The following is a 23,484-nucleotide window of genomic DNA, read 5'->3' as shown; positions in this document are numbered from 1 at the left end:
ATGGTATTTGGGTTGTTTTGTAGATTATGCCTGACTTGTAATATTTGATTTGTTGTGGCTAATGCTCATACCTTTTCACATACATATATGGTTTTTATCCAAATATTTTGGCATTATATAGATTAAAGATAAAAAATACACATTTAGGTTACTATATAATTTATGTAAAGAATAATAATAATTATTATTATTATTATTATTATTATTATTATTATTATTATTATTATTATTATTATTATTCACAAGAAGGTACAATGGGACTGTGAGGTTTCATATGATTGGTATCTTTACATTCTTGCAAAGCCACTAACACACATAGTATTTCGGGCAGGATCTAAATACACCAAGTCTTTTGCACTCTCTTGAGTGCTTTGTCAAGGGCTGAGTATATAATATGAACAGTACTTGCATCTCAATGCCCAATACAGTTGCTATCCTATATGAAGTCCTCTTATTTGTCTTGACTGCCTGACCATGTCATCTCCATCCCCAACTGCCAGTGTTCCCGTAGATATATCCTCTAGGGAATTAAGATCAGTTGTTCTTTCTGTTATGCTGGGTTCTGAGAACTGAAATTGTTGTTAATGAAGGAATGCACCCAGATGCTATCCCTTGTAACCCAGTCTGTACCCATTAGCTGCTCTTCCTTGGGTATTGCCTGGGTTATGAGGGATAGCATCCAGGTGGATATCTTCATTAACTAATAACTAAATGAGCAGGGTTTTGGTCATTCTTGGCTGGACTGATTATTCTCCAGTGACTAGCACCTTCATGACCCTACAGGGACAATTTAAAAAGTTTCCTGTGGTATTGGTACAATGTCATTCTGCTGACCATGCATGATCTTGTTCAGAACACAGCAGACCTTTCCTTATGGCCTAAAAAGTGGACTTTTCGAAGTTGCTGCAATGCAAACCTATTTCTCCTATCTATAGTTAAATTCACTGAACATTTTCACTATGCACAATGTTTTTCCAAAACAAAATTTTTGCAATGAGTAAAGGGTCACCTGTAGTGACCATGTATTTCTTAATTTTGGTAAGCAAATACTGTATTTAGATTTGTAAATCTATCAAAATATATCATCATATCAAAATGAGTATAGAGACATAAAAATACACAAGTATTTTTACAATACACTAGGAAGGAGTAGAAACAATTGAACTGTACAGGTTATTTGTGCTAAAACAATGAACACATTTTTAAGCACTTTAAATGCATTTTTTAAATTGCAGAAACACTTCATAGAGAAGGATGCATTGATGTCTCGAGCAAATAGTCTTAAGAAGGCTGTGCGTGAGATTATAGAGCATACAGAGAGGGCTGTTGATGACCAAAATGCACAAACTGTCACTCGGCTTCCTCCACCAATAATTACATTAGAGGCTTCAGATGATGTAGAGTTTGAGAAAATTGGAGAGCAAAGAATATCAGGTTCAGGATTACAGGTACTGTACTGTAATTTCAGAATTTTTAACACTCACATTCTGAGGTCTACATGCTTGATATTAATTGTTGTACATTATTATTTTTTACATGTAAATATTTGTAAATGATTTTCCCATTTTATGATAAAAGTAGAGCATTGATTGTAATGAAATACCCCTTTCTGTGTTGTACCTCATTAGCTCCCATTAGCTTACATCACCAGCTTGTACATAGGCCACTGTGACCTTGTAAGGCTTCTGGTAATAATCTCAGCAATGTCAGGTATCAGATGGCTGGCTGGCCAATAGCTGGCTAGCTGACTGGCTGGTTGGCTGACAAATGCCTGCCTGACTGGCTGGTTGGCTGACAAATGCCTGCCTGACTGGCTGGTTAATGGCCATCTGGGTGGCTGGTGCTTGGCCAACCAGGGGCTAGCTGACCAGCAGCTGGTTAGTTGGGTCAAGCAGATGCTCACCGAGCAGATCATAAATGACAGGCAGAGTGAAGCAATTGGAAAATCACACCCGCCACCAGTGATACTCAACACAGTCTCTTTTGGAAAATGAAGCAGATAGAAAGGAGAATTCAGTAGCTGCAAGATAACCAAGCAAATTCCTGGAAATAATCAAGGATGAAAAGTCATGAGGGGCCAGATTCACGAAGGAGTTACGCAAGTACTTACGAACGTGTACATCTTTCTTTCGTTTTTTGGGGATTTGACGGCTTTGATTACATTTATTAAACAGTTTACAAGCATGAAAACTTCCCAATCAACCGGTGTTATTGTTATAAACAGCCTCTTGGTGTTTCAGAGCTCATTAACTGTTTAATAATTATTAGCAAAACTGCCAAAGATTGAGAAAAGATGTACAGGTTTGTAAGTGCTTGCGTAACTGCTTCGTGAATCTGACCCTTGCCAGGTGCAGTAAGCTGCAAAGAAGTCCACCACTGCTATGTGAAAGAGTAAAGCATAGAGCTTGGGGCAAAGCTCTGGCAGGTGTAGACACTGTAGACACGGACAGCAAAAAATCCATCTAAAGTGTACCCAATTCCTTATGTAATTGGGAGACAAACATTTTTTGAGTGGCACAGAACTGCAAACATGAGCTAGCCACAACCAAGCCTTGTGATCAATCGAATGAGGTTCTCAAGAAAAACACATTGAAGACGAGAGTAACATCCTTATTCTCCAGAACCTAAACAGTGAAAGTGATGCTATTTCCCCAGTGAAAACAGCAGGCTCTCAACAAGCCAGGGAGAGGCGAGGACTTCATACTGTGACCAGGAAGTGGCAGCCCATGCAAACAGAAATGAAGATAGGTTTTATTAAAGGCTTGGTCCTTACCATTGTGCAGGAATGACATAATGTCCCACATGGCCTATAGAGAAGTCAGATCAAACTGTAAGAATCTTAGCAAAAATGCTGAATTCAGTCCATCAAGAGGAACCTAGAAACACACACTTAGGGTTGCATCAAGGAATTGTTTAGCTCCAAAGTTGGATGGGTAATACAGCCCGTCCACCAACTGGAGAAACAAAGGTTAAACAAAGGTTAAATAGCTTTTATATACAACCCACATATCAGAAAATAAAGAAACAACGTTTCTTTCAAATATACAGTACATGACTTGATAATGGTCCATGATGACAGAAATGTCATTGTTTCTTCATTTTTTGTCTATTGATTGGATATCAAATCTTCATCCATATTATTTGACTCATTATCTGCATTGGTTAAATAGCATCCAAAACTCCTGTTCAGGGAAGCTCCACAAACCTGGATCTTTTAGCTGACAGCTCCATAGAAATATGATAGCTTATCCTAGATGAGTCCCACATCATGAAATTGTGAGAGAGAAAGAGCATCATCCTTCTAGCAAGGAATAAAATCCTCGGAGAAGATAACTGGTAAAAGATGATTGTCCCTTGCAAGGCCCAGGAAGAAGACCCTGAAACAGAGCTTAAGTGCAAGGAAGGCATGGTCAGGCAAAGTTCAACACTGAATCAGTCAACTTAGCTTAAAGAACTGTCAACCACACAACACCAGGCAAAACTGTAAGAGGGTCTACTCACCATGGTCCTTATGTAGCTTAGCCACCTGGTGGCAATTGTTTTTTTGGGATTGGATTGTTCAGAGATTAGTTTGGTGATTAGTGATCCCAAAATGTTTGTAGTAGGGTTGAGTGCTTTGAAATTTTATTTGCTTGGGCTATGAGAATTGAACAAATAAAGATGGTGCTCGTTACTTCTGCATGCTCAGGTTGTTACTGGAAGCCTGGTGTGGTCAATGTCTTACACAAACTAGTGTTGTAAGCTGAGGGAAGCTAACAAGAACTGTCAACCTGGAAAAATGTCCCGAATATTTAAAATGACCTTTGGATATTTATAGCTGGTACAGTATATAGAATTACACTGAGTGATAGTTAATGTTTTGATGAACCCCTGTTAATGATTAGAGAGAGAATGTTTGCTTATCTTAATTATTCAATGGAACAGTTTCAGATGATGCATTGAGCAACTAGGGATACTTAAGAGACTTTTTGCATAAAATGGGTTGTATAATCGTAATAAGAGTAATAATATTTGTTCTAATTGTTGCATATTATTGCAGGTTCTCCCTACCATTGAGGGTTCATCTACAGAAGTCTCACCATGTCCCTCACCTATCCCTATGCAAGCCCTGCCACCTTTTGTATCTTCAATTACCACCAATTTTCCACTTCCACCAGTTTCTCCCCTTCCTGGTACCTCATCCGCTCATCGAAAATATTCCATCTGTATACCCACTCAACAACTTGATTCATCCTTAGCTGCTTCTACATTCCTTCAGCTTCCTGGAACGTTCTCCCCTCCTGTTACCCCAAACATGGATGACCCTGTAGAACACCTAAGAATGAATTACCAAGCCATTTCACCCTTGCCTGAAATTCGTAGAGAAAGCCACACTGAATTTGAATTCCCTCCTACCATACCTGTTCCAAGCGAGTTTGCAGATCTTTCAAGAAAAAACAGCATGCAAGAAGGTGCAGAAATGACTGGTAGGTGTTCGATTCCCATTGAAGACATTGAAGTTAGGATACAATCATCAACGGATAATCTTGTGGATGTTGGTGAAGATGAGCCATATACATTTGAGGAAAAATCTATAACAGAAATCAGAGATTCTTTAGCAAATTCATTAAATAACTCACTTGATGTTGATGAAGACTGGGGGCCGATAGAAAATGAGAGTAGAGAAGGCGTTCAAACGGAAAAAGAAATAAGTGAGAGAGTGGACTCACACATTAGTGATGGGGAGGAAGAGAGAGAGAGAACTGATGGATTAGATAGTGATGAAACGGATGAAACGGTTAAGGAATTACATAAATATGGAGGTAAAGACAATGAGGCTGTTGCAGATGACACAACACCTGAAGGTGACACAAGTGTTGCAGAAGACATTACCACAGGTGTTAAAGAGCAAGATGATCATGATGAACATTCACATTCTGTCAACAGAGATGATGATCTTGAAAGTGAATATTTAGTGGGTCACAGAGAAGAACCATCGGGAGAAGAGTCTCAGGATGTTATTCATACACCAGATGTTCCATTAGCAAAAGAAGAATTTTCTGGGAATATTGATGATGAATTAGAAGGTTTTGTGCCACCTCCCTCGGAGAGAATTGTAGAGGGAGCAGAAGCTGATGCAGAAGATGGAATGGAAGAGGAGGAGAAAGGTGAGGACTGTGAGTAATATACTTATCTGTTGCACTTGTTCTATTGATATTCAATTTTTTTAAGAAAGTAGACACATTTTATATTATTATCTTTCAGATAGGGCAACTTATAACCTTGAATTCAACTAAAATAATACTTTTATGTTTATTATTGCTATCAGTAATTTAAAACCTTTTACATGCTTAGATGTCTTCATCATACATTTTGAAGTTTAAATGTTTCATTGATAGGTCTCACATTATTTAAAATATGTTAAATATAGTATATTGCTTTAGAAGTAAATAAACATACACTCAACCCTACTCAGTCATATTAGTCCTGTTAGCCTGCTGATGATCAGAGCCAAAACCTGGCCACCCTCACAGAGGCACAGGAAGCTAGGGGTTGTTGTGATTGCCCACACCGAGAAAGCATCTAAAAAATAGGTGAAGCAATCCAATGGTTCACATAAAATGAAGCACCGAAACAGACAGCCGACTCTACAAATGATTCACTCAAATCCAAATTGTTGAACCACCTAGTATGCAAAGCCACCAACAGACTGTGCCTCGGGAGTGCCTGGGTTCCAAGCCAGCAAAGAGTCAGTACTGTTACTGATGTCAGACACTTCAAACCTTCCCTAGTTGCCAAAACCATGGCAAGTTCCACCACTTTTCAAAGATAAATGACAGCCATCCTTGGTACTTTGACTTGTGGGCACCATAACTTGTATGTCGTTCCTATCCTTTAGTGTTTGCTTCATATGCACATGTGTTTACTAGCCTCATTTCTCTTATGGTCTTGGTTTAATCTGGGTTACAAGCTGCATGTATTTAGGTCAGTCTTTTCCTAAGCACTCGCTTAGCATTGCCCCTGCACTGGTGTGTTCAGGAGTTCACTCCTGAGAGGCCACGCCTCAGGGTTGGAAAGCCTTGCCTTGGGTAATGCATAAGTCGAACTCCTCTGTGGAACCCTGTGGTTGAGGGTATTCTGGTTGTTGTGGGGTAAGCTAGGAGTCGCGCCTGTTCATATGGCATGCCTCGGACACGCTTCGTAGCTGTGTTTATCTTTTAGGCTATGTTCAGTGTCTTCTTTTAGCCAGTATCCCAAGTGCCTGGGTGTCCTGCTTGGTTATACTCCTTCAGGCCCTGATAACTCCCCTGTGGGTCTGTGGCTTGGCTCGTAATGGATTGACCCGTTGAGTTAGCACTCAGTATGTGCGATTTTGAAGGGTGCTTGATGGCCTTAGTACATGCTGATGGTAAGTCTGTCTGTCTTCACCTCTGCCTGCTGGGTCAGTGACAAGTGAATCCTATGATGTTTGAGCTCGTTGGGGCGTCTGTATTATCTGTGCCTGCCTCAAGACAAGAGGCTTATCAAGCAGCTGCTGCTTTGTGGGGTCATTTTTGCCACATTCATGGTTTGTGACAGTGTTCAATTAGGTGCCCTGGAGTTGGACCATGTAATGTTTAGGGAAACAAAGTTGAAGAGATTGGTGAATTCCACCTGTTCTAAGTTTGCTGCTGCTGCTCCTCCTCTGCCTGCTTATGTGGTTTGCCCAGCATATGATCTTCCCCCTCCCCACCTGTTCGGGCTCTGAAGTATCCAAGGGTTTTGAGATCAAGTCCTTGCTCTGACCTGGGTTGTTGACCTCTCCTCTTCTTGTGGGCTTGGGAAGTTTTCTGTCAAACCCAGTTACTTGAGTGACAGGAAGTGAATTCTGTCATTTAGGAGTACTTGGGCTGTGCACTGCTTGAAACTTGTTTGCTCTGGTAGTCTCCACAGATGTGAGCAATTGGCAGTTCTATTGCTACCAATAGAGCACTCTATTACAGCTCTATTGCTCCCCGCAAGCACCTAGTTGTGCTGGGGGGGTTGAGCTTTGGCTCTTTGGTCCTGCCTCTTGACCGGCAATCAACTGATATACAGATTCCTGAGCCTACTGGGCTCTTATCAAATCTACATTTGAAACTGTGTATGGAGTCAGCCTCCACCACATCACTGCTTAATGCATTCCACCTGTTAACTACTCTGACACTGAAAAAATTCTTTCTAACGTCTCTGTGGCCCATTTGGGTACTGAGTTTTCACCTGTGTCCCCTTGTTCGCGTTCCACCCATGCTAAAGAGTGTGTCTTTGTCCAACTGCCTGTACTCTGAACCCCGACTATGGAGGATCATAGGGCTCATTCCCACTTGGCAGCATTTTGTACATTTTGAGCTCAGATCAACTCATTGAAGGCCCTGAATGTTCTGGCATCTGTCAGAAACCAGCTACCATTGTAGCTGGTTTCTTGGTGTCAGCTAGTGGTGAGTGAACCATTTGGATTTGAGTAAATCATTCTTGGTGTCAGTTGGCTTTATTGTTGCGTCATTTTGTATGAACCTTATACTTCTTTGTATGGTTTTACTTACTTTCTGGATACTTTCTCAGTGTGGATGATCATAAGATCATAACAATCCCTAGCTCTCTGTGTCTCTGTGAGGAGGGGGGTGCCAGGTTCTGGGCTCTGGTCCCTGTTATACTAACAGGACTCCTGTGGCTTAAGTGACTCAGTATGGGGAAGCCATCTCAGCGAGATTGCTTTAGGAAGCCACTGGGGCTCTACCTGACAGAGGTATTTCATTACATTCAATGTTGGTCTTTTCTTTGTTAGTTTTCCTCAGCCTTCTCTTATATACATGTTCATGTAGTGTATAACTTGCAGGTACATATTCTTAGCCATAATGATACTAACACTCTTGGTTTCAAATTAGTCAAACAGAAAATAAGTTTTCCCATACCCTTGTAAGGATTAAAATACCTTCCTTGATTTCAAATAATTATTATAAATATACTAAAGATTTCAGTTTGAAAATGTTAATTATCACTTGCTGTACTTCCCACTTTTTCTGAATACAATATTGTTCTGTTGTTATAATTAGGTCTCATTGTTTCATTCCTTTGCTTTTATGGTTGTGTCTTGATGGCTGTCATCTTCAGGTCTATTTGTGATTTCTATTTCTAGTTTTTCTTGTAGGTGTTCATCTAGTAATTAGTTTTATATGGCAATTTGTCATCTGTCAGTTTGTCAACTGTCAATGTGTATCATCTGGTAATTTGTATGTTAATTTGTCATCTGGTAAATTATATCATTAGCAATTTATATCATCTGGTAATCATGATTGACTGAGGAAGTTTTTGTCACTTGTTAAACATTGGGATTACTCAGATGATTCATCACTATGTGTAGTGGTTAAATTAGTGTGTATGTATTTACATCTTGTACTGTATCAGTGTCCTCAAGAATTGGCTCATTTCCTCATTTATTCTGTTTTTTGTCTTGCAACTATACTTATCCAAATCCTTTGATTACTAAGATGTTAAGATGCCTCTGTGTGTGTGTGTGTGTGTGTGTGTGTGTGTGTGTGTGTGTGTGTGTGTGTGTGTGTGTGTGTGTGTGTGTGTGTGTTACGAGCAGCTGCCGAGTAGTGAACGAAGGAGTAAAAGTATACCTCATCATGTGCCTCTATAATTCCCATTCTATACAATTTTTTAGTGGTTTACCAGTTTTACTTGTCTTTAGGGTGTTTCTGGCTTACTTTTCATGGCAGGCACAGTGGTGACATAAAGGAAGAGGATCAGTTTTCAGATCATCTGCCTTCTTATTAATAACTGATGTACAGTACTTATGTTTGTGTCAACATTTATGTGTGCTAGCATGTCTGCATGTGTCTTTGTGTGCTTGCGTATGTGTGTATGTTTGAGTGTTTATATGGTAACTGTATCGCAACATTGTTATGTACGTGTAAGCACAAACATTAAATGAACTTGGTTATTAAATGTGTGAAAAATGTTTGAAATGGTTGTTGCATGAAATACAATGGCTTTAGCTTGATTCTGATTGCTTGTTTTCACTGCCTTGAGTTAAATATACTGTACTGTATATAGCTCTGCATGTCTTGTATATTTTTAAGCCAATGTATGTTGAACAATTATTTTTCTACTATCCTATGATTTATAAATTAACACGCTATGGTCTTCAGAGCTGCTCTCCAGTTCTTAGTGATATAGATCTTGATCATTTACCAAGTGTAGTCTCCATCCTGATTCATCACAATTTGATTTAGGTTATTTAAGAGCTGATAAGGCTTTTTATGTAATCATATACAGTATATTCATGTGTTGCACACTGTATGTCTTCCTGAATTTACCTGAAGGCCACCATCTGTCTAGTGGCTTCAACGAGGACATGAAGCCAGCAGCTTGTCAAAGGTCCCCCATTGACATGATGGTGATGATTTTATTGAGCTGATTTTATCGTGATTATTTTATTGAGCTGGATCTTAAAATTCAGCAGTGTTTTGACATTTATGGCTTTGGTGGGGTAGGTGGTTCCATGGGTTTATAACCTTATGGGTGAAAAAGTATCTCAAGTTTTCTGTCCTACATTGTGGCTTAAGCTTGAAACTTGCTCATTGTTTGTGGGACATCTGACCTTTTGAAGAAGGTGTCTGGATCAGTATTCTCCAAATACTGATCTCAATTAGTTTTAAGTTTTTGTCTCAAGTGTTTTTCCCACAGCTTGCTCGAAATGCTGTGCATATTAGTGGTTTGAGGCATAGTATGTACTAGCTCTGTCTAGAAATTCAACATTCTGTTTGTAACTCATCTTGTATGTATGTACTTTTACCTGAATAAACATTTGTTTATTTATTATTATTTAAATTGATCAGTATTTTAAGTTTCAATGAGATGAGCCATCATGTCTGGTTTGCAGTGTTGTTAACCCTGTGACCCTCAACCATTCCTAGTAAGAAAGCTAACTTAGTTCTTAGTTCAGTTTTTATCTCATCCCCATTGATTAGTTTTTGGGTTTAACCGGCTTAGCAGTATCTTGCCTAGGCTTCCCGTAGCAGACAGCCCTAGAAAACCCCATCGGGGCTCGGTTGACCAATGGATGCATCTTCTGAGTTCCACCTCGCTTTGTGCGAGTTTGAAGGTTGCTCTCTGCCCTTGTCTCAGGGTGAAAGTCACCTTAAGCAAATAAGCATACATCATACACTGCCACAGCAACGCTCGTCCATCCAACGGACCCCCCCCCCAAACAACGCTCGTTGGGGGGTCCAAGGGGAGTCTTGGATCCCCCATCCCCCCCTGTGCCAGCTACTCACAATTCCAGTTTGTTGGCTGATGCGATCTGGGGCAGCCATCAACTCTGGCCTCAATTTCTAGGTAGTCTTTGTGCCTTTGTGATGTTTCCTGGTACTACTTGTGGTGCAATAGCCAGGTGTAACTCCAGTGTACTGGGGCTGCATGCACTTAGGGCTATCTTCCCTAGGAACCCTGTAAGTACTGCCCTTTGGTTCTAAGGTTACCTTCTATAGAACGTTTGGGGTTCCACTTCCATATGGGGTTCTTGCTGCTCGGCATTTACCCTGCCCTTGGGAGCCATCTGGGGATTTGTGGTCTTTGTTTGGCCTTGGGTAGGAAGTGTTGTTGCTGGTTGGGGCACAAGGTGCTGCGCTGCCTGCTTACCTACACAGCAGCCGTGTTCCTGTTCCTTCTGGTGGCATTTTACTTTTGCAGGGTTTATCTTTTATTTTTGTTTTCTTTGTCAGGAGGGGCTCTGCCTTGTTTGGCTTTTAGTCCACGTAGGGTATATTGGTGGCCCTCCTCTAGGTCCCCATGCTTGTAAACATCACAGGGATCTAATTCTTAGCTCATCCTCTTATTAGCTTTTGGGTTTAATTGGCTAGCAGTACCTTGCCTGGCTTCCTGTAGACGACATCTCTACGGGCCCCTGGAAACCCCCCGTCGGGGGGGCAATTGACCAATGGATGTGTACTTTGAGTTCCACCTTACCTTGTCCGAGTTTGAAGATTGTTTTGTGCCCTTGTCTTAGGGTGACAGACACCAGTTTTGCCTCTGTCATGCAGCCCTTTTGGGTCAATGACACCATTGATCTGGAGTCTTGTGAGACGTGTTCTCTGCTTGTGCGCCAGTTTACCCTTTCTATTGTCACTGAGATTTGATTTCAGGCGGCATCTGCATTGCATCCAGGTTTATGTTACTGCAACACGTTAGGTTGATTGCCTGCTTGGATGCCCCGAGGCTGCCCTGTTTTGGTTATAGGGACCCAGAGTTCAAGGCGTTAGTCGCTTCAACTTTGGTTCCGTCCACATCCCCTATTCCTTCCCCAGTTGGTGTTGTTCTCCCTGCTCCCGCCCTCCCTGCTCCCAAACGTCTGAGGGTTTTGGAGTCAAGGCAAGGTTTAGTCGGTGATGTGGGTCGGGTGGCTTCGGGGTTGCCCCATTCGAGTTGGAGACGGAGGCATTCAAGCCCGTTTCTCCTGCTGAGCCTTCTGGATCCTACCAGCAGACCCCCTTCTATGCTACCTTTCCCCTGGACTCTGCCTTTTCTTCAGTGGGTAGAGGGATTGGAGAATAGCTCAGCCCCGGGCACCTGGTTTGAAGGCTCCAGGGGCTGGGGAGTGGTTGACCTGGGGGCTTGGGCCCCCTTTGATCCTGCTTGGGTTTTGGTGCCCTCTTTGCAAGGTTTGTTGTTTCAGGGGGGGATGGGTTTTCTTAACCCCCTTCCCTGTATGAGTATAATTTGGGGTTGGTTCCTCCGCGGGTTTAGTTCTGGGTTCCCTTGGGTTCCTCGGCTCCTTCCTTCTGGAGGTTTTCTGCTTTTCGCATCCCACCTAAGGAGGTATAGGAGGCTTTTGCGGCTTACCTCCTGCGTGACCCGGATTTTGCCTCTGTGATGGATCCATCCTCGTTTAAGTACGGTTCTTCTTTCCCATATTGGGTGCGTTATGAGGTTCTGGAGTCATCCTGGCTTGCAGACTGCCCTTTCTTTTTGCAGGGAGCGTGATATGGGTTTTGTCAGATCCGCACACAATGGCAGGAAGCTGCTACCGTTTTGCACGTTTACCTTGGAGGCGAGTTTGAGCACCTTAATGCGTACTTGTTAGCCACTGTTTCCTTGGGATGTGTTGCCTTGTACAGCTACACGTGCAGGTTCCCACCCTTTCGGCGTCTTTGGTGGATGAGGACTTGCGCACTCACATGGGGAGGATGTGGAGGCATTGAGTGCCGGGCCTTCGTCTGGGGCGCTGGCTTCAGCGGCTCGGGCGTCGGCCACATTGTTGAAGCTGTTGAAGCGCCGATTCTCAGGGAGGCAGTGTATCTGTTCTTTGCTTCCCGCCTCGCATGCCATCAGGCTATGCTCGCTCTCTCCTTGGAATCCGCTTGGGCCCTGGCTCTTAGGTTTTCATCACCTTTTTGTCCGTTGCTGTTTGCGGAAGCTGCTGTCACTCAGTTTTTGCAGGCGGCCTCATCTAGATGTCGTCCTATGTTGGACTCGTTGGTTCTCCAACAAGTGGATGGGTGGCCGTTCTTGGTCTTCTCGGAAGGGTCATACCAGGGCTCGGGATTCTTCCAGTCGGGGTGGGCCATTGGTGCCAGCTTCTGAGCCGGCGCTTCCTTCAGAGCTGGCGTTGTCTTGTTGGTGCAATGCTCGCTCTGCTCATTGGCTGGCTTCTCATAAGGGGCATCTGCTCTTTCGCGAAGGGCCCTTTTCTTCAGAGGCAGAAGGAATAGATATGTGAGCCTTCCTTTTCAATGGGGGGGAGGCTCGGGCTGTTTGCTTATGCCTGGTCCCACGATTTGTGGGTGTTTCGGGTCGTATCCTCTGGCCTGTGATGGCATTGGGCGGCTCCTCCTCTTCCTTCAGAGGGGTTCAGGGCTGGCAGGGCAGGCTTCTTCCCCTGCACTCCGTCGGGTCATCTTGGAGTGGGTGAGTGTTTGTTTCTTTGGGTTAGGGGATTTCTGCCTGACTGTTCGGTCTTTGGTTGCATTTTTCTTACCATGTGGGGTCTGTTTTTGTTATGCTTATCTTTCTGGGTGCCTAACCCCAGTTAATGGCAGTCATGGAATGTCCTCAAATACATGGGGGTTTCCATAGGCTATTGCTCCCTTTTCCTCTCTGAGGGGGGCCAGGTTCTGGCTCGTGGTCCCCGGTAGGCTGAACTCCAATTGAATGATGCCTCAGACTAATATAGCGAATATCAGTCTGATAGCTCCAGGAAGCCTCTGCGGCTCTCCCAGAACATTGCATTTCATTACATTCAACGCTGGTTTTTATCAGAATCAGAATGTGCTCTTTACGTATGAATTTGCTTGTGCTTCTTGTTTTCACAACTGGATTCCTGTTTCTTGAGTTATCTTGAGTTATCTTGAGTTGATTTCGGGCCTTTAGTTTCCCCCGTGGCCCGGTCCTCGACCAGGCCTCCACCCTCAGGAAGCAGCCCATGACAGCTGACTAACTCCCATGTACCTGTTTACTGCTAAGTAACAGGGGCATAAGGTGAAAGAAACTCTGCTCATCGTTTCTCGCCGGCGCCAGGGATTGAACCCGGGACCACAGGATCACGTGTCCAGCGTGCTGTCCGCTCGGCCGCCCAGCTCCCGGTCGGCTCCCGGCTGTTTCTTCCTGGTTGCTGTATAGTTACTTGTATTACTGTTCCTGAGTTTTGAATTGGAAGTAAAGCCTTCTGCAAGGAACCCATGGAAGCTGAAAATTGAGGTTGTTATTACTAATATTTAAAAATACAAACGTGTAGGCAAATGTTCAAATCGCCAAGACTGAGGCTCGATAGTTGTCGTTGTCCACACCTGGCAGAAAGACGACATCCAAGGGCGAGAGTAATTCTGTGAAAGGTGAAAACCTTGAACAAGAGCATGACCATCAGTCCTATATCACAGTCAGATGAGCACTACACCACTGTTCTTATGGTTTTCTATCATACTGTATACTCTTTAAATCACAAGAAACTGTGAGACTATAGGAAAATAAGAGAATTGCATAATAACATCATGATAAACATGATGTTGCGGTCAAACCAACATCATTCCTAGAACTAATGCCTTGACCCAGGATGAAGTCCAAAAAAACACAGTGAAAGTTGGGAACAATCTCACGAGGTGTGTGACCACAGTTGAGACAAACACATACAACTGTGTAACCATGCACACAGAAGTATCCACTTAATATTGTAGCATAATCACACTGTACATAAAAATATAGTCTCAAAGGATCAACTCGAGACAAGTGAATAATTAGGTCACTATCCAGCAATGTTTCTTGGCCAAGGAACAGCTAGGATAAGTGTGAGGTAGGCAGCTCTGTTAATAATGATAGGGCTACCATCTAGTGACAATCAGTGGGCTAGCTAGCAATTAACAGTGTGATACGTGGTAGTCGCTTTTTATACTGAGTATTGGTTGGAGGAGGCTTTTGAGGGTAAATTAATGAACTGTCAGTAGATGAATATTCCAAGTTGGATAAAGTTTTCTCCATCTTATGCCTTTTCCCCTCCAAAAAAAAGGGGATGTTTAAAAGATCTCCACTATGCTGGAGGTCAAATGTTGACTAAGCCTGATTGTTTTCAGGTTATCTCCTTGGAGGGTCAAGGTATTGCCTAAATTAGCAGCCTAGTGGCATACTGTAGTTTATAAACACATTCCTGGACGCATGTGGCAGCAACTACATTGGCTTCCGAGCATGATTTTTATTCTTTTTTTTTTATGCTAGACCATCACTTTGGCAAGGATCATTTTGTTTATTATTTCCTATTTTTTTCAGGTGTTAATGTTTAATAACACTGTATACAATGAGCAGTTTTCAATAGCTCATTTAAACAGCATGAAGTTTAGATTGATCTTTCATTTCATGTCCATTTTTGACTTCCACATGCCAGTGTTGACACAGATTTACTATTATGAAGTAATCCTTTAGGTCCATGGTATCATTTCTGCCTTCTACATTCCATCCTGGGGGGTTAAATCACTTTGTAACCTAGCAAAGCTCACTCGCTCTTTTCCGTATACTGTATTTCCATTGTACCATTTCCAAATGCAATGTTTTGTATCTTGATCTCTTCCAGTACTTCATCACCAATTATGGTCTCACTCCATCACTTTTCATCTGCCAATTCTGTAGTGCTAAATTTTAAATTACAAATTTAAAGTATGGTACTTGAAGCCTATTTGTGTACACTTATCACAATGATCGTGCATAAATATTTCCTTTAATTTTGTGAAATTAATGAATTTCCACAAGAATGATGAGTCACAATAACGGGGCTGAAGATATGAAAACTAGAATATATTTGCAACTTTGTGTAAAGAAGCTTTGTGTAGGCGATCAGTCACAATAACGTGGCTGAAGTATGTTGACCAGACCACACACTAGAAGGTGAAGGGACGACGACGTTTCAATCCGTCCTGGATCATTCTCAAGTCGATTGTCATTCACAATCGACTTGAGAATGTCATTGTCATTCACAGTCGACTTGAGAATGGTCCAGGATGGACCGTAACGTCGTCGTCCCTTCACTTTCTAGTGTGTGGTCTGGTCAACAAGCTTTGTGTATGTTGGTGGAAATTAGAGTCATGCTTTTTAGAGGCAATTTTATTTTAACTTTGACACATCTCTGAATATTAAAGTGGGCTTCTTGTTTTGGCAAGACAAACATTTGTCTTAAATTTAAATTAAGACAAATGTTTATCTTAAATTTAGTTTAAATCAGTTCATAATTCTACACAACATAGAGTATAATGTTGATATCTATCCAGCGTTTGCCTGGATTTTTTGTGCTGCTCCTTGGGATGTGTTTGTCATCAAATGTCAGCCAGCAATTTTTGGAAACTTTTAATTTCAGTAACAATTTGTTTAATGAATTTAAATGACTGTACTGTATTGTCCAGGTTATATATATTTCTTAATAATTTTGCAAACCTGTTTCTTTAATAGAAATATGAAGTTGTGGAGATAAAAAAAGTATCACGGTACTAATATGTTTGATCCTACCTTATGATATGTTGACGTTAGACATCAGATGGTTAAATATTGGTCACAAAAGTTGTTACACACCTGCCTTGCTTTTATCTCACACAGAATCCTTGTTGGTTAAACTGTAAAACAGCACAGTGCATCACTCATTACCTTTCATATACAGTGTTAAGAACCCACCTTGCAACCTTTGTCCTTCAGTAAACATTTCATTTTGCTTTTCCCCCAAGATACACCGAGGCAAGTTATGACAGTTTTATAAAACTGACCCATCACATAATGTACTGATTTGCTCAGTACCTTAGAGTCATATGTCATTACCTTTGGCTGCATCACCCATCATTCTAATTCTTAATGCATTACCCTTCACTCATCATCATGCCATTCATAATACCACTGACTGGTTTATAATTGTTCCAAGTATGATTTGACTGGCCATTGTTTATTAACTAGCTTCCCAACTAGGGCACACTCTGCCACTCAGTGCATGGTCAGAAGTGAAGAGTTTAATTATATTGAAATTAAAGAGTATACGTATCCTCCATATAGCTGGGCATTTGTGAATAATTTCGGTTTTCAAAGGTGGTCAGTAAGGAAGATACAGCTGTACTGTGCTTGAGAAACTAATCAACCCACAAGATTGCCAACTCAGGATGATACAGTATCCACTCTGCCTGTATCTCTTGTTATTTTTTCCTTCACTTTGGCCAAGTGACGCCTTCAAGTTTTAATTTTATATTACTGGTTTAAACTGCATGCAACTTCTATTTGCTTTTAAATTAGGCTTCATATGTTCTCTCTTTTTGTTTGGCTAAAATATCTTTAAATTCAGTGTTTATATATTTCTCTTCACTTGACTGATGCCTAGTTCTCAGTCATTAAATTTTCAGCTATGGTAGTAAAATTAAAATTTCCTTATTAGGTGACAGTCACTGATAAGGAAATTCAAATATGACTGGTTTATCATCACAATACTTGACCTTCACTCTTCCTGCATTTCAAATATTGGCTTGCCTCCATTATTTTGTCCTTAAAGCCCTTCATTGCTATTATGCTATTTTCATCCCATCTCATCATTCCCCTCATAGTCCCTCGTTTTTCATCAGCATCACGGCGCATCTCTTCAGGCTCTACCTTGAAAAATCAAGCTGGCCGCATTTCCACTTTAAGTGTGGCTTCCTCCACCTCTGGACGGGACAAGAGCAGAAGTCCTGAGCGTGGCGGGTGGGGATCAGCCAGCCGAGGGTTAGCTAGGGGTTCTGCAGCAGCTCGATCATCTCGCAAACACCTCCCTATCATCAACCCGCTTGTCTCACTGCCTATGTGGCCAAGTATGTTGACCATTAGTTAAGAGGCCACTCTAGTGTTGCACATACATAGTCTGATGTCCAAGTGGGACATAGGGTCAGTCAGTGCTGCATGGAAGCACTGACTGACCTTCCAGTGCAGAATGGAAGCAACAATACACATTTAATTCATATTGCATTTTGTTTTCCTCTACAGTTTATATACTCTCTGCAACAGACTTTGAGCAGTGGCCATAAAGTCCCTTACCTGGTTTGTGCTAGTTACACACCAAAAAGATATTATTATTAAATACTGTATACACATTTATGTAAATCGTAGTATGATTTAAATAATATTCAAACTAGCCGCAAGAACACAGTGACATTTTGTTTACTGGACACAAATAAACTAGAATCTGGATTTTAGCTTTATATTTTGATGCAACAAAGTAAATATTGGATTCAGGGATTTGTTTAGACACTGTATATGCTATTATATTGATTTAATTTATAATTTAAACAAATGCAGCAATAATTAGAATCTGTGGTAGGTAATTTATTGTGTATTATATTTGTTTCTAATTTTACACACAATTTTGATGCAAGAGATTATCAAATATTAAATACACACAACAGTCCATATAATAATAACTGCATTGAGTTTGTCACATTAAGCTTCATAAAATCCAGTAGCACAATATTTTTCAGTGGGTTATAGTATCTACAGTTATATGTAAATCAGCCATAATGAACTGCCAACATTCTCTAGTCAGTTATAAAGATAAAGATGCAAGGTTAGTGCACAGTATGCCTTGTGATTATCAATGCAACATCCTCTTAAAGTACTCCACAGCATCCATAAAGTCCTATCTAATGTAAAATAGGTTGAAAATAGGTTGTACAATTTGTGTTATGTAAGGAGGCATACAGTACATGCTCACACAAAACTTCAGCACTAAGTGCACCAATAAATAGACCTCGAGGAGCTGATTCTTGGCTGCAAGTATACTTCTGTATTTATATTTGACTAGTGTATTGCTAGCTGGTGGAGGATCCTTGTAGAAGTGCTTTTTATTAAGTAGATATGGCTTTGCTAGAATACAAGGAATGAATGAATATATATATATATATATATATATATATATATATATATATATATATATATATATATATATATATATATATATATATATATGTATATATGTATATATATATGTATATATATATGTATATATATATGTATGTATGTATGTATGTATATGTATGTATGACGTGTTAATTGTATGCATCACGTGTTAATTTTCGTGATTTTACACACATGTATGTATGTATGTATGTATGTATGGATGGATGGATGGATGGATGGATGGATAGACGTGTATATATATGTATTCACCTAGTTGTAGTTGCGGGGGTTGAGCTCTGCTCTTTTGGCCTGCCTCTCAACTGTCAATCAATCAACTGTTACTAACTACTATTTCTTTTTTCACACACACATACACACACACACACACACACCCAGGAAGCAGCCCGTAACAGCTGTCTAACTCCCAGGTACCTATTTACTGCTAGTAACAGGGGCATCAGGGTGAAAGAAACTGCCCATTTGTCTCTGCCGGTGTCAGGAATCTAACCTGGGCCACAGGATTAAGAGTCCCGCGCGCTGTCCACTCAGCTACCAGACCAGCTACCAGATGCGTGTGTATATATGTAATTACCTAAGTGTAGTTACAGGATGAGAGCTACACTTATGGTGTCCCGTCTTCCCAGCACTCTTTGTCATATAATGCTTTGAAATTACTGACAGTTTTGGCCTCTACTACCTTCTCACCTAACTTGTTCCAACTGTCTACCACTCTGTTTTTCTGCAAGTATGTATGTATGTATGTATGTATGTATGTATGTATGTATGTATGTATGTATGTATGTATGTATGTATGTATGTATGTATGTATGTATGTATATGTGTGAGTGTGTGTGTGTATGAGTGAGTGGGTGAGTTGGATATATGAGTGGGATTGGGTAGTTATAAATAGGAGCTGCCTCATATGGGCCAATATAATATAATATATGTGTGGTGCCATGACAGACCCAGCACACGGACCAGCCTTGTTGAAAGCCAATTAACAATCCAGCTGGGACAGCCCCATTGTAGGCAAAGCAGTCACAACTTTGTTGGTGGTGGCAGCAACCCCCAGTGATCGTGCACGTCTCACAGCTGTGCAGGCTCCCTATGCAGGGGACTTTCTTTTGGCAGTGTCTATGTCTTCGACAGGCACATGTCTTGATCCACAGCAGCTCTGTATTGTAGTCTCTGTCTTGCTGCCCCTATCCACACTGTTCATAGGTGTATTTGCGGCGAGGCAGATGCAGACGAATATTGATTGCATGGCTCGCACTGTGGAAAATCAGGCTGTTGGCACTCATGACACGACAAAGTCAATGACATCATTAAGAAGAGTCTTGCCTCTGCCCAATGTCCAGCTGGGAGAGCCCTGCAATCTATTGAACTGTAACTCTGTTAGCTTTGCTGGCCGACCAGATTGAATTACATTGTGCCCTTGGAAGAATGGCAGACAATTGGCATGGGACTATACTTTCATATCCACTCTGGCAGCCACATACATCGACCTCTCTGTCGGCCATGCAGAAGTTGCAGCAACACCGAGAAAGAGACAAGTCAACCTAGTACAGGGAAATAGATCACCAGTACAACTTTGTTCCAATAGGATCTGAGACCCTTGGTCCATGGGGGAGAGAGTGCAAGAAGGTTTCTTAAGGATCTTGATTCCAGGCTCATTGAAACTACAAGAGCCCCTAGAGCGGCAAGTGTTCTCTTCCAGTGCCTCTGTGTGGCGATCCAGATTTGGAATGCGCGCTGCATCCTTGGCTCCTGCCCAGCTTCGGAGTTCGTAGAAATCTACAGCCTCTAGGAAACAAACTTTCCCTTATTTCCTCTTAATGTTCACTTTTTGTAGGCAATCAGATATGTAACTGTATAACCTTGCATAATAAAGTGTACAACGTAAAAAAAGGGGTGGTATGTGAAGTGAACACTCATACGTATTCAGAGTTAAATGGCAAGTTTCTCTGAATGCAATGTATTCCCTTCTCTGAGACTATAGGTCCCTACAATTGCACCAGAGGTGGTATTCCTAATTAAATACTGTATATATAATATATATATATATAATATATATATAAAAGAATACTGTATATATATATATATATATATATTCTTCTATTCGGAGAAACTTGAATGGTCCCCAAGCCAATATGCAACAGAAAACTCCTCACCCAAGAAGGATTCGAACCCAAGCAGCCAGGGGCTTCATGCACCGTAGCATGTACAGGGCCTTCACCACTAGGCTACAATGACTGTTAAAAGAATTGGAAGTCATAATTAAGACCCTTAACCTAATTCCCAACAGCACTCCGTGACCTTTTTAGGCACAGATATTTCATCAAATGACCTCACGTGTAGATGCCACGTGAGTAGCTAGATTAAACAAAACCTAGTTTTTAACCAAAATGAGGCAAATGTTGAAAAGATAAAATATGAGATGCTCCTTAAGTGAGATGCTCCTTATAGCTAGCTACCACTGCAATATGGTATGCAGATATATAGCAAGTGTTCAGGGAAGCAATCAAGGAAGCATTTTGAGAATTGAGAGAGACAACATATATGGGGGATTACCAAAGGGCAAGGGTTTGCCCATAATATGTCCAGTGGGAGAAACCATTGACGATGACAAATGAGATGATATAATTTGTAACCCAGAAATTTGCAGATGCTTCAAAACAGTTCAGCCCACTCAAGAAAAAGGTTAAAAATACAATGCAAGTCTAACCTGTAGTTCAATACTGTAAGAAAGATAAATCTTAGACCATTATTAAGGCATGGAAAATATACAGACAGTTGGGCTTAGAGATTAATAAGGAGGCACTGAAAGTTGCCAGAAAATACATTCTAGATGACCACCTTGTCCTAAATTTGTCTCTTAGTAGAGGCAGACTTTTGGATGATCTCTGGACCTCCGGGATATGTATTGGCACATCCCTATACATCCGAGGTTTAGGGATTGGCTTGATTTTGTGGTGGTGTGGCAAACTTACTGCTCTTGGGTTCTCCCATTTGGACTCAATCTAGCTCCATGCATGTTTACATGCTTGGCTTGAGTTATAGTTGCTTGTCTTCAGTTGTTGGGGGTTCGTGTTTTGGCCTTCCTCAATGACTGGCAAGTGTGGGGCTCCCAGCTGGTCCACTTGTCAGCTAACGAGGGATTGGTTCTTTCCCAGCTCGCTGGGTTCAAGTTCCAGGTGAATTGGTGGCAGTTCTAGCAGGTTCTGTCCCAGGTTCAGACTTGTCTGGGCCTCGTGTGGACCTCTCAATTAGTTTTGCTATCCCTTCCTCCTGTGGCCTTGACCCAGCTGTCACACCAGAGTCTGTAGGTGTCGAGTCAACCCAGGGTGTCTCGACTGTTGCTCAAGCAGTTGTGCAGAAGCTTGATTTTTGTCTGCTTTGTTTTCCTCTTGGTAAAATGTGGCTTTGGTGGAAGTTCTGGTATCTCCAGCTCAGTCCTTTTTGATGCCGCTGTAATTGCTGGGTGCGAGCTCCATTGGACCTACACTGTTGTGATGCCAGCTTCCTTTTCAGGCTTTTCGGGGTTCAGTTTCCTGGCCCTTTCCTCCCTCATTCAACATCTTCATGGACACCCCAGCCCTGGGTTTGGGCTTTGTGACCAGTGCTCACCAAGCTGACCATGGTCATTAATCTCATCCCATTTGATGGGCTCACAGTGTGGTGCAGGAGTTAGCAACCGTGTGGCATGTGCTGCGGAGAATTCAGATTCCTCCAGGTTCGGTGCTCCGGCTTAATTCAGGCTGTTCTGCTGTGGTTAGTTGCCACAACCATGGGGGTGGGGGTTTGTTTTGGTCCCCTTGCCCTTTGGAGCTGGATGCCATGAGTAGCTCTTCTGCTGGGTTCTTGGGGTTTGGCTCTCTATGCTTTTCATGCTCAGGGAGTGTCCAATGTTCTCACAGATGGTCTGTTCTGGTTCCTTCCTGTCTCCATAGAGTGGACTGTTGATGCCACCTCTTTCCTTTTGCTTTGCAACACATACAGACGCCCTGAGGTGGACCTCTTTGCATCATTATGGAATCGGTACCTTCCCATGTACTCTGCTCATTTACCTGATTGTAAAACTTTTGTGGTAGATGCCTTTTGGCTGGACCTCTTTTTCCAGGTCCAACTGTTGCTCTGGGTCTTAGCCACATTTGAGTCCTACCAGTGGAGAGGAGTCCTTCTGGCTTCATGGTGGCCGACCCAGCCTTTGTTTCAGGCACTGGTTGCTTGTTGTCCAAACCTGTGCAATTTATATTTTATTGATATGTTTTAAAATATGTTTAGTTAAGTAAAGTTTCCCTCATCCCCATTTCCGTTGAATTAGTTTTGTTCCAATGAACAGTTTAGGAATACAGCTATAGCACATACTGTATATAAATTTTTGATGTTCATGGACTTGATTATTTTATCTGTGATTATTATTGCATGGTCTATAAGATGACTAATAAGGGCTAGTGATATTGCTTTATGTGCCTGATTGATTTCTAAGTATTTTGCCAAGTGAAGAAAGCCACATTAACTCTGATTTAGAGTTTTTGCTTTTCATTTATTCTGCAACATTCAAGCAGTGCTTGGAATTTATGTGAAAACCTGAGTTCTAAGGGTCAAAGGTAGCCCAGTGAGTACTGAGGTGACTGTAATCTTTTTCTTTTTCATTTCAGTATATTACTTTTTATGAACTTTGTGTTTGTGTCCTTTCTTGCCCTATTATTTATCGATTGACCCTGCAGAGGCTGATTTGCAAATTATTATGGTTCACTCTGGGACAGTTATTTATGACAGTTATTATAAATATACAATAATTTATGAATAACATTTTTGATGAATTAGTTGATACTAATTTGATTATAAGTACAGTCATTGCAGCCAAGTTGGAGAGGTCATGAGTGTTTTTCTCTTATTCTGTACATGTCTTATATTGCTTTTCCTTTGGCTATCATTCAGTGATTGTAAAAATTAGAGCATTAACCTCATACAAGTTATCTCTTCCAAACAATGTATTCTTATCTGAAATCATAGTTAATAATGCATTCACTAACCTTGAATGCTGTAAAAAGATATGTAGATACTTAGAAACTAAAAAAAATTTCCCCTACATTTTAACAC

General features: G+C 41.4%; 1 protein-coding gene across 5 annotated transcripts in view; it reads left to right on the top strand.

Annotated features, from left to right (window-relative positions):
• LOC123774185 (diacylglycerol kinase delta) overlaps positions 1 to 23,484 on the top strand; it is a 252,562-nt gene that overhangs the window by 172,626 nt on the left and 56,452 nt on the right. For 3 of the 5 annotated variants that reach the window (XM_045768335.2, XM_045768351.2, XM_045768363.2), the window contains 3 exons: positions 1,236 to 1,448; positions 4,040 to 5,156; positions 17,073 to 17,297. In XM_045768335.2, the coding sequence (XP_045624291.2) occupies positions 1,236 to 1,448; positions 4,040 to 5,156; positions 17,073 to 17,297 (1,555 nt within the window). The remainder of the gene's footprint in view (positions 1 to 1,235; positions 1,449 to 4,039; positions 5,157 to 17,072; positions 17,298 to 23,484) is intronic. The other 2 variants (XM_045768342.2, XM_045768355.2) reach the window with 2 other exon arrangements.

This window comes from Procambarus clarkii, chromosome 10 (assembly GCF_040958095.1).
Source record: "Procambarus clarkii isolate CNS0578487 chromosome 10, FALCON_Pclarkii_2.0, whole genome shotgun sequence".
NCBI classification, from domain to species: Eukaryota; Metazoa; Arthropoda; class Malacostraca; order Decapoda; family Cambaridae; genus Procambarus; species Procambarus clarkii.
Note: the sequence above shows the minus strand (reverse complement) of the source record. Positions and strands in the feature narration are given on the sequence as shown.